General features: G+C 39.5%; 1 protein-coding gene across 22 annotated transcripts in view; it reads left to right on the forward strand.

The window, feature by feature from the left end:
* The window catches only part of LOC138761720 (ras-associated and pleckstrin homology domains-containing protein 1-like), a 285,406-nt gene that overhangs the window by 219,070 nt on the left and 52,168 nt on the right, over positions 1 to 14,168 (forward strand). For all 22 annotated transcript variants that reach the window (XR_011356453.1, XR_011356454.1, XM_069934330.1 and 19 more), the window contains 3 exons: positions 4,209 to 4,368; positions 7,817 to 7,938; positions 11,099 to 11,164. Coding sequence is in view for 20 of the 22 variants with exons in the window: in XM_069934330.1 (XP_069790431.1) it covers positions 4,209 to 4,368; positions 7,817 to 7,938; positions 11,099 to 11,164 (348 nt within the window). In the remaining 2 variants the exon portion in view is untranslated. The remainder of the gene's footprint in view (positions 1 to 4,208; positions 4,369 to 7,816; positions 7,939 to 11,098; positions 11,165 to 14,168) is intronic.

A 14,168-nucleotide genomic window follows, 5' to 3' on the forward strand; every position in this document is an offset into this window, starting at 1 on the left:
TCATGCTCTCATTCCACCATTTACTTTGGACTCCTATATGGTTCTGTCATTCAGACAAGTTTCTCTGTGCTAGCCTGAATGTTCATTCTCCATCTTGAGTGGCTGTGGGCCAAGTATTTCCGGAATCTTTTATTTATTAAAAGGCTTTGAAGTCTTCCTTGAATTTTCTGGTAATCTCTTGTCATGATGGAGCTTAGAACTGAGTGGGCTTTGTAAATTTTATTTCAGGCGAACAAAGTAGCCTGCTGAACAGAATGGATGAGGTGCAATTGGTACTTCATTGCTAGTTACTGGTTAGTAATAGTGACCATGAAACATCTGGAGTATTGTTAAAAATACAGTGGAAATGGTAGAAGGAATATGGTTAGTGGTAGGAGGGTGTCTTTTTGATTGGAGGTGTGTGACCTTTGGTGATCCACAAGGATCAGTGCTGGTACCTCTCTTGTTTGTAATATACAATATATTAATGATTTGGATGAAAATATAGATGGTCTGATTTGCAAGTTTGCAGATGGCATGCAAATTGTTGGCATTGTTGATAATGAGAAAGGTTGTCAAAGTATATAGATCAGTTAAAAAATTTGGGTGGGGAAATGGCAGAAATTTGCAGAGCATTAGATTTGACACTAGGTCTGCCAGAATTGTGAAGACAATCACAAACCACAAAGATTTGACACTTAAGATTTGCCAGATTGGGACAAGCTGGTCTGTGTGTTCGTCCTCAGTTTGAACAGTCTAAAGCCACCGACCCACTCCTTCATCGACAGTCTGCCACCAGCCCTCAACGATAGGTAGCTGTGATTAGTAAGGGATTATTTAAGGTGGTATGTAAGTGGAAAGAAAAAGTTTGAAATCCACTTCCTTCGATCAATGCTTGGAGTAGATTTCCCACACTCTTATAAATTGTGTGCGTGTTTTATTAAATTATCTGTGTATTTTCCCATGCTCTTTTATACATTGTGTGCATGTGTTTTATTGTGAGCTTCTTTTTCCATGCTCTTTTATATATTGTACACGTATGTCTTATTAAATTGTGCATGGTTTATTCCCCACACTTTTATACATTGTGCTCATATGTCTTATTAAATTGTGCATGCTTTTTCCCATGCTCTTTTATACATTGTGCATGTATGTCCTATTACATTGTGCAGTTTTTTCCCATGCTCTTCTATACAATGCGAACGTATGTCTTACTAAATTGTGTGTGTTTTTCCCCACGCTCTTTCATAAATTGTGTATGCTTTATTTCTGGTACAATTTCACTTAGGACGTCACTGCTGGAGGTTGCCCCCCCCCCCCCCCCCCACCCACTTTGCTCCGTGGTAGGTAATGTGAAAGTGTGCACTGAACCGGTTTTTCTTGGTTTAGTGTGAATGACCCTACCAGGATATAAAGATGGGTTGCTCACAATTTATCGGGTTTCTACTGTGAAAAGGCCTTTTGGCAGGCACATGGATGAAAGAAAAATAGAGGATTATGAGGTAGGGAAATTCTTTTTTTAGTAGATATAAGTCGGCACAACATTGTGGGCTGAAGGGCCTGTCCAATGTTGCAATGTTCTATCTGTAGAGTTTAATTGGGCAAGGTGTTGCATTTTGGAGATCAAATGTGGGAGAAGGTATGCAGTAAGACCCTTCGGAGTATTGGTGTACAGAGGGATCATAGGGTACAAATCGATAAATCCTTGAAAGTGCCAACACAAATGGATAGGGTGGTGAAAAAGTGTATAGCATACTTGCCTTCATCAGTCTGGACATTAAGTATAAAAGTTGGGAATTTATGTTGCTACTGTATAAAACTTTGGGTATATTTGGTGTATCGTGTGCAGTTCAGGTTGTCATACCATAGAAAGATGTGCAGAAGAGGTTAAGCAGGATATTGTCTGGATTGGACTGGAGGTTAGACAAACTTGAATAGTTTTATTTAGAGTGTTGGAGGTGAAACCTGATAGAAGTATATGAAATTATGAGAAGTATTGATGAGGTAGATCGTCGGTCTTTTTCCTACAGTGGAAATATCAAATAGTAGAAGACAAAACATTTAAGATGAGAAGGGAAAAGTTTAAAGGTTGTGGGGCACACTTTTTTACACAGAGTGGTAGGTGCCTGGCACACGCTGCCAAAGGAGGTGGTAAAACCAGATATAAAAGCAATGTTTAAGAGGCATATGAACAGGCAGAAAATGAAGGGATATAGACCAGTGGAGGCAAACGGCATTAATTTAACTTGACATTGTGGTTAGCCAGACATTCCTTGAGCCATGTTTTCACTGTAACATGAGAAAAACTCACTGGTGTTGTCTTGGTGGTTTCGCAAGCTATTCTGTTCAAGGGGAATTAGGGTGGATGTTTTAAGTAAAAGCACATAAATGCTGGAGTAACTCAGCAGGTCTCACAGTGTCTATTTTAGGTCTAATCCCTTCAAGGTATGAGTGAAAAGCAGACAGGCACCTGAATTAAAAGGCTGGGGAGAGGGAAGAATGGGCAGGGGAGGAGTACAGTTCAATAGACCAAAGGTGTTAATAGGATATGGATCGGAGGACAGGAAAGAGGAAAGGTGAGAATCGATGGGGGGTGGGTTTGTTTTTGACTCTGTTAAAGCAGAACTGGAGGAAAGGAGGCAGAGGGAAAGAGACAGCTAGAGGAAGGAGATGTAGGGAAAGATGGGAGTAGGAGCTAATGGAAACCAGAAAAAGTCGATGTTGATGCCATCTGATTGGAGAGTGGCTGGATGGAATAAGTGATGGGGAATAAAGCTAGGAATTAAAATGATGGCTACTGGGAGATCCCCACTATTGCAGCAGACAGAGCTGAGGGGCTCAGTGAAGCGATCTCCCAATCTGCATCCAGTCTTTCCGATGTAAAGGAGACCACAACGGGAGCACCAGATGTAGTAGATTACTCCTGCAATTTTGCATGAAGTGTTGCTTCATTTGGAAGGACTGTTTTGGGTCCCAACTAGGATAGGTTCCCAGTCGCTGAGGGAGCAGTCCCTGTGGAAGGCAGATGGGGGAGGAGAAGGGAAGAAATATGATGGTGAGATCACGTAGTAGATGGCTAAAATGATGAAGGGTGATATTTTGGATGTGAAGGCCAGGAGGGTGGTAAGTGAGGACAAGCAGAATCCTGTCCCTGGTGCGTGTGGGGCAGAGGAGGCTAGGGCAGATAGAGGATATGTGGGTGAAGGCAGAGTTGATGGTGGTAGAGGGGAAGCTATGTTTTTTGAAGCAGGACATCTCTGATGAAGATGACGGCAGGTGGCGCATCTGCTCCTAGGCCAAAGTTTTCCATGCCTCTCAAACCCAACTCGACCTTTTAAGTGTTGATGTGAATCAAATATTTTGTTCCAAATAGAACAGATGAGAATGGTGGCAGCGAGGAGATAGGTAGAGGAAAAGAGAAACCTGATTATGATGTCCTTCCTTAGACATGTCAATTTGCATTACTTTTATCCATCCACGAGCTCACTGCTCCTTTTCAACTTAGCAGACTGATAAAGCCAATCAGATGTTGAATGCAGCACTTTAAACATTTCTAACCTATATTTAAAACTTGTTTTGGTCACAGAGGAATTGAATATTACTTATGAGTATTATTAGGCACTTTAAATTTAAACGTACAGCACAACAACAGGCCATTTCAGCCCATGAATCCTTGCCACCCAATTTACACCCAATTAACCTACACCCCTGGTATGTATTGAGCATTTGGAGGAAACCGGATCCCTGGGGAAAACCCATGCAGATGCGGGAAGAATGTACAAACTCCTTATAGACAGCACGTGATTCAAACCCAAGTCCCAATTGCTGGCACTGTAAAGGCTTTGCACTAACCACTATGCCAGCCTTGCTGTACCATGCCTAATCATAAGGTCTGCCATGTTTGGAAACTGTTAAGCCAATAAATTTATAGAGAAGCATATGTAATTGTATTACAATATAAGAAAAATATTCATGTAAATTTGAAGGCATGAAATGTAACCACACTTACTGTGCCATCAACTTAAGGATGTCATTCTTATAATCATTCTTTACTAAACATTAATAATTGTATTTTAAAAATTGAGATCAGAAATTATAAGATGTTTCTCTGAAAATACATGATTATTATCTTAGACTCACACTTGTGGGAACTTTTAAGCTGAGTTGATATTTGGAAATAATAAAGTAGAAGTTTTAACTTCCTATTAACTCTGATTTCATCCCTGCAGCTGGTGATACGGGTCCACATGACTGATGAGAGCTCCAAAACTATGATGGTTGATGAAAGGCAAACAGTTAGGCAGGTGCTAGACAACCTCATGGACAAGTCACACTGTGGATTCAGCTCAGATTGGTCATTGGTTGAAACAATTCCTGAACTTCAAATGGGTGAGTTAGTGGTGTTCAGCAACCAATTGTGCAAGAATATCACTCAACTTTACACTACTATTCATTACGATAGGCTGATCATTTTTCTCAACTCTTCAGCTCACCTGATCCCATGTACTTTAATATCGATCGTATCATTTGAAACCTAAGTGACTTATTCTCACCCCCCAAAACAATTTATGGACAATTGTAGACTCCACCTGGAATATAGAGTCACAACATCTATATTGTGAACCCCTCTCAAAATCTTTTATGCTGTTGACACTTCCAAGAATCCACACTAATATCTCACTTAATACCCAGGATGTGTTGTCAGGAATGAGAGCTCCAATGGAATCAACATTATAGATGTAGAAATGTAGTACCGATGCTGCTGCTATCTTGGTATGAACCATTGCCTTCCCTGTTACTGAGTTAGAAGCATACATGCAAGGAACCGAGTAGTCTCTTTCCTCCTTGTTGCTGTGCAGGAAATGTAATACAAATCTATCAGTGAATGATCTGTTGCTCATTGTGGAGGATTGGCCTGTTAGAACTACATCTCTTAGATGTAGGTTGATGCTGGTCAGTCAACATCTGCCTTGCTGTCAGACTATTCAGATTCTACGGTTTCTATTGGAAGCTATTGCTGACCCTTTTCTATTACAGAACAGTCCTCCCCAGCTGAGAGATTTCTCTTTGGTAACCAGATCAACAGTGATCACTGGCCATTGATCTTTTCTGGCCATTGACCTATTGCTGCTAAACAAAAGGAAATAGATTCTATTACATATAGCAGAAGGTGAATGGAGTAATTGTAGGATCTGGGCAATATGTCAATATATGAAGCAACAACTGTCAGTCCCCACTAATGGCCCACATTCATCATGCTGGCTAAGGTACAAATGTGAAACCTACATCTCAGCAGAAAAAAATAAACTACTCACCCTAGCCAGCTCTCACAGGCAGGCTCTTCACGCTGAGCCCTAAACAATTCATTGCAGAGATTAAGTATGAGCTAATGAACTGGAGGACCAAGACTCTTGTATTCTGTAGGGAGTGCTAAGTGGAGTATTTGTGTGCTCCTTTTCATAGTGTACTGATTTAAACTTAGTTCTGCATCAGTGATAATAGGTTCAGCATACTCGACCTGTTCTTGCAGGACATACCCAATTGTCAGATATTCTGGTGGGCTGGAAATTAACTGTTAATTGCTGGTTGGGTGTATTTTTAAAAAAAATATCTTGTACCTCCAGCCTAACAAATAATTTAACAATTTCAAATAAACTGTAGGTGCTTTATACTATGATTGATCAACCTTATCCCATGTCTACTAATGTCCAGCAAGAATTATACTTCATCCAATATATTTTAGTCTTGTATGGTCTTTAATTCATTAATTTAACATGGTTCTGATGCCACATTTAACCAATCCCAATTGCCCATACATGAGCCATATTTCCTCCTATTCCTATGACAGATCTATAATAGACTCAAACTGGAAATACCATTTTCAAATGCACAACTGCATGTAGTAAATTTCTTTATTATGGGAAAAGTTAAAACCCACAATTGTGTTTTTCCTCAAAGTGGAGTAACAGGACATGAGAACTCCACATCACCTGCAATTGTTTAGTCCTGAAATCATCTCACAATATAGTGTGTGTTCAATGTTGGATTTTATTTCAAAGGTGTAGTGCATTGATAGCTGCCATGACTTTTCAGATCTCAACAGAGCTCCCAAAATATACTCACATTGAAATACAGCTTTTAATGTTGCTGCATAACTCTCAAAACGACCGTTTAATGAAATCTGTTTAAATCACATTTTGAAAAGCAGTGGACTCGAAGAATTATCATAAATGTTCAGAACCATATAGGTCATCCATTGTGAGCATACAGCTTGTCATTTTTTATAACACATCAATAGGCCAAATAAACTTTTCAAAAATTACTTATGAAGGAGAAAAATGCATGATCGAATATTTCTTGGGTCATGCATTAAACATACCACTCTGCTGTGCAGCGTTGCATAATAATAAATGGAGCTGTGTGGGCGCATCCCTGAACACAAGCTAATCAGTCCATTAATGATATGCCCATTAACAGAATGGCTAAGAAAATTTCCAAGGCAGATCAATGTTAATAGAAGACTTAAATCTTGTCCTCAGGACTCAGGCCGTGATTACAATTCACTTTCCAGAAGAAAGAAATTGCTTTTGTTCAGATTACAACTGTGCTTTGAACATTAAATAAATCTGAATAGGATGTGGTGGATTTCCACAGTCTGTGTCTCCTACAAAGCGATGAAAGAAATTAAAAATTAAAGTATTTATTTTGCAGTAGAATTGTAATAAACCAGATTAATATTTGCAGCCCTTTGGGAACGTTTTATGGAAAGGCCATATGATTATATTGACTTATTTCTGCCTTTTATGCATATTCTTATTGGGCAGTCTACTTTCCCAGCTGTGTTCTTCCACTTCCCAATAAACTAGTTATAGGGATATGATGCAGCTAATTAAGATAAATTCATTGACTCTGGTTCTGCTAATAAAAAGCAACCACTTTGTAAGAAACTGTGTATAAAAAGGTTGGTATCTTTGTGGCAGTGAAGATCATGCAATAATTCATGGAAGTGAAATAGTCTCGGTGTGTACCACATATGTAGTATTAAGGAAAGAGCATACATTAAAACCAATTAATGATTTGCAGTTGGCCATATTTCATGGTACTTAATACAGTCTTCAGTAAGTTTGGGAAAGTGCACATGAAGAAAATAATGAAAAAAAATAGTTTCAAAATTTGGACTATATCCAATGTTGTACAACTAGATATTGGACAGTATTCGTCCATTGCTGAATTTAAGGTTGATCACTCAACGAATGACCACCTGTGTCCAAGAGACCTCAGGCTGAACTGAAACATTCATTTTTGTTTCCCTCCAAAGCAATATAAAACTTGATAATGGCCAAAATAAAATATTCTTGTCTACACATTAACTTTTGAATGAATTTTGGATATTCTGAACTAAGCTGGTAAAGTGAATATTACATAAGACAGTTGCCAGTTGTAATTGCTCGACAACATATAAAGATCTGGATCAGGCTGCTGTAAATATTTTTAATGAAAATGACCAATTAAAACACAATCTACAGGTTATTAGGTACTTGAGAAAATCTGATGTCTGTGTTGTAAGGTAAACAAAAAAAATGTGACTCAAGGGTTTCCTTGCTAAGAGAGTAGGGCAAGAGTTGACTTTAACCTAAGACAGTCTTGACTTTGGCTGGGCCAGTAACCAAATCATTACACTATAAAACTTTCCAGATAATCTGATTTGTGAAAGTTGCAGAGCTAAATGGACCGGATTTTTGGACAAATCCTCATGCATTAAGGCACAACATTGATAAGGAATGTGTGTGGGATTTTGCATTCTGTCTCTGCAAAAACCCTTTTTTTTCAATTACAGAAAGGATCTTTGAAGATCATGAAAATCTGGTGGAGAATTTGCTGAACTGGACTCGGGACAGTCAGAATAAGCTCATGTTTACTGAACGCATTGAGAAGTATGCTCTTTTTAAAAATCCACAGGTATGTAAACTTTACAAGGAAAATGGCAAATGGTAGACTTCCATTGCTTACAAAATTACTTATATTTTTGTGAGGATCGCACCCATGTATTCGACAATGCTATCATTATCAAATAGATGATCCTAAGTTAGGCTGGCACGGTTAGTGCAATGCTGTTACAGCACTAGCAGGGTTCAAATCTGGTGCTGTCTGTAAGGAGTTTGTATGTTCTCCCCATGTCTGTGTGGGTCTCCTTCAAGTGCTCTGGTTTCCTCCCACTGCTGAAAGTGTACTGGGGATTGTAGGTCAATTGGGTGGTGTGGACTTGTGGGCCTTAAGGGTCTATTACCGTGTCGTATGTTTAAATTTATTTCCATACAGTTTGTAATTAGTTTTAGTTTATTGCAGCTTAAAGTATAATCATTTGACAATTTTACTGTGATTGATCACAACTGTACTTTCTATAAATGACATCTATAAATCACAAGAATTTTGTGTTTTCTTTCTATATCCCATTGCTTAAAAATTCTGACTCGATGCCACCACTGATATGGAGACTTGCTCATGATTCTCAACAGAAGCCCCAGTTTGCAATCCTGCTATACACAGAATTCCAGCTGTGGCACTTTTTGCCAAATGTGTCTGGGCAGTCTCAAGCTGGGAGGTCTGCCTCCTCACCTTGCGAGCCACAGGCAAACAGACTCCATTCAATAAATGGAAAACATTGGCTGCTGGGGTAGTGGAAAATATTATGAACTTTATGCAGAAAACACTAAAGGTCAGGATTGAACCTGGTCTCTGGAGCTATGATGTTGTGTCTCAGTATTGCCCTGAATCAGGCTACGAAAGAAGATTGCACCTGGATCCTCGCTCAGGCAAGCAGCTAGTGCTTTTTGGGACACCAGATCAGCCCCATGGTTGTCTTTCACTGTGACAATTTATCCTTTTTCTCATCTCTTAAACCCCTTTCATTCTCTATGGATCTAAAATCAAGAAGTACTTCATCCTTCTTTGTGAATAGAAATGGGAAGATGAAATTTCAGCTGAATGCAAATTATTAATTGAAATGGTCTTAAGCAACTATTCTCAATGGGGCCCCTAGGCTCAACATCCCTCTCCCTCCAGGGGCCACAGCACATTTAAGTGAAAGCCTTGTTTTCTTTTCACCTCAAGTAACAAATATTTTTTAGTAAAAACACAATGCTGGAGAAACAGCATACTGAATATAGCGAATATAAAGATACATAACCAATGTTTCAGATCTTCATCAAAGTATGAGCAAAATGTAGGCAAACACCTGAATAAAATGATGAAGGTGAAGGGCAGGCAGAGAAGCTCAGGGAAGAGGTAATAAGTGGAGAAGGGAAGGATGTCTCGAGAAAACGGAGAGGAGAGACAACTCTATGAATGAAGAGGGAAGGGGCTGGAGAGCTGGAGGAAAGGAGACAGAAGAATAGGGGAGAAAGGGAAGTGGCTCAGCAGAAACCAGAAAAGACTATGTTTATGCCATTTGGTTGGAGAGTGTTCAGACAGAATACAAGGTGTTACTCCTCCAATTTAAGGGTGGCCTTGGTTTGACAGTGCATGAGGCCATGAACAGACATGTTAGTGCAGGAGTGTGGCATAGAATTGAAATGGATGGCCAGTGAGAGATTCCTGTATTTTATTCAGGCACAATTCACAGAGCTATCCCCCCTTCCCCTGTTTTCTTTTGTGTCCTCCCTCCCTTATCCACCTATTACCTCCTCTTGTTCACACCTTGATGAAGGGCCCCAAGCCCGAAGAGTTGGTTATGTATTTTTATCTTTGCTCTGTAAAGTACACTGTTTGACTAGTGGTTTATCCAGCATTATATCTTCACTTCAATCACTGCATCTGCAGACTTTTATGTTTCACTTCAGAATTTCTTTTTATGTAGTTGGTAGGAGAGAAGTATGGAAGAAATCAAAACTTGACTGCTTCACAGGGAAAGGGACCCATAAAGTTTGAGCAGAGTCCTGGGGGTGGGGGATGGCGCTACATAGCTGAAAAAGGTCGACAATGGCTGGTGTAGAGTAATGATGTCTCATTATTTGAATGTTTTTCCCCATATAGCTTGTGTTCGCAAAAGGCATATATTTGAGATTTAAACACATTATCTTCCTTGCCACAGTTGCATTAATTGTAACATGTGTGGTCATTTTTATTTTCAGCAAAGCCTACCCTCTCTTGGCTTGTTATTGACTCAATCTCATCATGCTATCTTCCTTTAAAATTATTGGTGCAAGGAATGCTAAAAATGTTCACATTTGCCTCATGCATAAAATTCAGTCCAAGTACCATAACTCCCATTTCAATAGAGTTTTTGTAGTACATACTGGAGATAGATCCAATGTCAATATTTCACCTCAAAGGCTGAGAAATGGATTGAAGGATGCAGTTTCAGTCAAGAAGTTAACATTGACACAATGGGCTCCATTTACTTCCTCCTGTGATCTCATGGCTATGATATGAAGTTAAAGTATCTGAGAATGTTGAAAACCTCATTCTTCTGGGCAGTACCCTGCCATCTCCCCACCACCCCCAAACAGACTTGTGCATTTCCAAGATTTTTAGCTAATTTTCTAAATACCAGGCTTTTATGGGTCTATTCTTGTGTATTACCTAGCCTCTATTAAACATTGTTTAAATTTCATCCTTCATGGTTTGATATTCAGTTACGAATGTTGAAGTTCTGATTATCCAGCAGAGTAGGAACAGCATTGGGAATTTAATTTTTTCAAACCTCTGGGACCACAGAATCTGCAAGAAAGAAATATAAGCTGCATCAGCTTCACTGTCAAGATTCTCAGGCTCCATATGCCTCATTCATCCACTGTTTAGACATCCTCACTACGTCTATTCAGAAAGCAATCAGGCAATCCCGTCTCCCAGTGCATCACTGCATTTTATTCTTCCTCATGTTCCAGGATGCAGAGCAGTGGATGCAGGCTAAGTGTGGTATCACTGTCTTTCCCAGTCCAAGTTCAGAAACTAACTAAACCTGTGGTCTCACTTGCTACAAATCCACTTTGTCAATTATTCTTGGAGCATGGGACTGCACTGGCTAAGGCAGCAAGTAATGGGTCTCAACACATTGAAAAACTGTTGTAGAACTGTTTAAAATATGCTTTTTATGGCATGAATGAGTTATTTATTACAGAATTACCTACTGGGGAAGAGGGAGAACTCCGAAATGGGAGACAGAAATAAAGAAGCATTACTTGAGGTATGTCACGAGTGTAAGTTAAGATTTGAATTCTTGAGGTAATTGAAGTTCATTTGAAAATCGAAGATAAACCTTTTTGATTCTCAGGCAATTTCCAGATTTAAGGACAGTTTCTTTTCATGCGGTATTAGACTTTGAAATGGATCTCCCGCTGGCAAACAATGATGCTCTTGCACAGTTTCTAATATATTTATACTTTGTGAAGGAGGCTTTATTTTTTATTCTACCTTTTTGTTTCTCTAGCTTTTCATAAACACAATTATAATAAAATTTTATCTTCCTTGATTTTTCAAATCTGCCTTATCTTCCAAAGATTCTGCTTCAATTCCAGCAGTCTTGCAGGGGCATTCATTATCTGCAAGTTGAGGAAAAGGTTACTATTTCCTATCTGAGTCCAAACTCGGGATGATTATTCTCCAATCAGTTATCTGTCAAGAATATTGACCTGTGCCTCCTACATCAACTCCATATTAAGAGCACGAAAACCAATGGTGTTCAAATTCTTTCCAGCACTTTGAGTCTATACACTTTTACCGCTTCCAATTCATATGAAGAGGTGTTGTTGAACTAAATGAAAAGTGATGACACAAGCTATTCAACATTATTTTCCTAGTATGATTGAATTTCTCATTCAGATGGAAGGGGAAATAGTTAGATCTAAAATTAATATATTATGCTTAAACAGGGGTGACTACCATAGGATTAGGGAGGAATTGGGCAGAGTGGACTGGGAGCACAGGCTAATTGATGAAACAGTTGAGGAACAGTGGAAGATTTTCAAAGAAATATTTTGTAATCCTCAACAAAAATATATTCCGGTCAGGAAAAAGGGCAGCAAGGGAGGGAAAAATCACCCGTGGTTAACAAAGGAAATAAAGGAGAGTATAAAATTGAAGGTGCAGGTGTACAAGGCTGCAAAGAGTAGTGGGAAACTGGAAGATTGGGAAAACTTTAAGAGACAACAAGGGGTTACAAAGTGGGTAATAAGAAATGGGAAAAAGGATTATAAAAGTAAATTGGCACAAAATATAAAAACAGAAAGCAAAAAATTTTATAAATATATAAAACGGAAGAGGGTGGCCAGAGTTAACATAGGACCCTTGGAGGATGAGAAAGGAAAACTGGTAGCAAAAAATGAGGAAATGGCCGAGGCATTAAACAAATATTTTGTGTCAGTCTTCACGGTGGAAGACACGTCCAGTATGCCGAAGTGCGGAGTTAAGGATGCGAATGTTGGGGAGGGCCTTGATAAAATAATTGTTACAAAGGAAGTAGTGATGGAGAAATTAATGGGACTAAAGCTAGACAAATCACCTGGTCCTGATGATATCCATCCAAGGGTTCTGAAGGAAATGGCAGAAGTTATAGTTGATGCATTGGTGGTCATATACCAAAATTCCTTGGATTCTGGGCAGGTCCCGGCAGACTGGAAAACAGCAAATGCCACGCCACCTTTTAAGAAGGGATGTAGGCAGAAGACTGGAAATTATCGGCCAATTAGCTTGACGTCTGTAGTTGGAAAAATGCTTGAAGCCGTCATTAAAGATGAAATAGTGAAACTTTTGGAACGTAAGGGTTCAATCAGGCAGACGCAGCATGGCTTTAGAAAGGGAAGATCTTGTTTGACAAACTTGTTAGGATTCTTTGAGGATATAATGGGTGCGGTGGATAGAGGGGAACAGGTTGATGTTGTATATTTGGATTTCCAGAAAGTGTTTGATAAGGTGCTGCACAAGAGACTTCTTAGTAAGTTACAGGAAAGTGGAGTCCGGGGAAGTATATTGGCCTGGATTGAAAATTGGTTGTCTGACAGGAGGCAGAGAGTCGGGATAAATGGGAGTTTTTCAGGTTGGCAGAGAGTGGTAAGTGGGGTGCCGCAGAGGTCAGTGTTAGGCCCACAACTGTTCATCATTTACATTGATGACTTGGGGGAGGGGACAAAATGTGGTGTAGCCAAGTTTGCGGATGACACCAAATTGAGTGGAAGAGCAAATTGTAATGAGGATGTGGAGAGTCTGCAGAGGGATACAGTTAAGCTGGATGAGTGGGCAAAGGTCTGGCAGATGGAGTACAATGTTAGTAAGTGTGAGGTTATCCACTTTGGCAAGAAAAATAAAAGAGATGAATATTATTTAAAGGGTGAAAAACTACAGCATGCTGTTGTGCAAAGGGACTTGGGAGTGCTTGTGCATGAATCGCAAAAAGTTAGGTTGCAGGTGCAGCAGGTTATTAAGAATGCAAATGGAATGTTGGCCTTCATCGCTAGAGGAATTGAATTCAGCAGTAGGGAGGTAATGTTGCAACTGTATAAGGTACTGGTGAGACCGCACCTGGAGTACTGTGTCCAGTTCTGGTCTCCATATTTGAGGAAGGATATACTGGCTTTGGAGACGGTCCAGAGGAGGTTTACTAGGTTGATCCCTGGGATGAGGGGGTTGACTTATGATGAAAGATTAAATTGTCTAGGATTGTATTCGCTCGAGTTCAGAAGAATGAGAGGAGATCTTATAGAAACATATAGGATTATGAAGGGTATGGATAGGATAGATGTAGGAAGGTTTTTTGAGCTGGCCGGGGAAACTAAAACGAGAGGACACAGTCTCAAGATTCGGAGGAGTAGATTTAGGACAGAGATGAGGAAAAATAGTTTTTCCCCAGAGAGTAGTGAATGTTTGGAATTCTCTAACCAGGGAAGTGGTTGAGGCTGCCTCATTAAACATATTTAAAATTTGGTTAGATAAATTTTTATATGATAGAGGAATTAGGGGATATGGGGAGAAGGCAGGTAGGTGGAGTTAGGTCATAAATTAGATCAGCCATGATCGTATTGAATGGCGGAGCAGGCTCGATGGGCCATTTTTGGCCTACTCCTATTCCTACTTCCTATGTTCCTATGTTTAGTGAAGACTATCTACTTCTGTGATTCTGATAGTTTTCACTGTATTAGTGCACAGGAGCCATTCTTCTATGCGATGTGAAAAATAAATAATCTTTAAATAGGTGT

Source organism: Narcine bancroftii, chromosome 4 (assembly GCF_036971445.1).
Source record: "Narcine bancroftii isolate sNarBan1 chromosome 4, sNarBan1.hap1, whole genome shotgun sequence".
NCBI lineage: Eukaryota > Metazoa > Chordata > Chondrichthyes > Torpediniformes > Narcinidae > Narcine > Narcine bancroftii.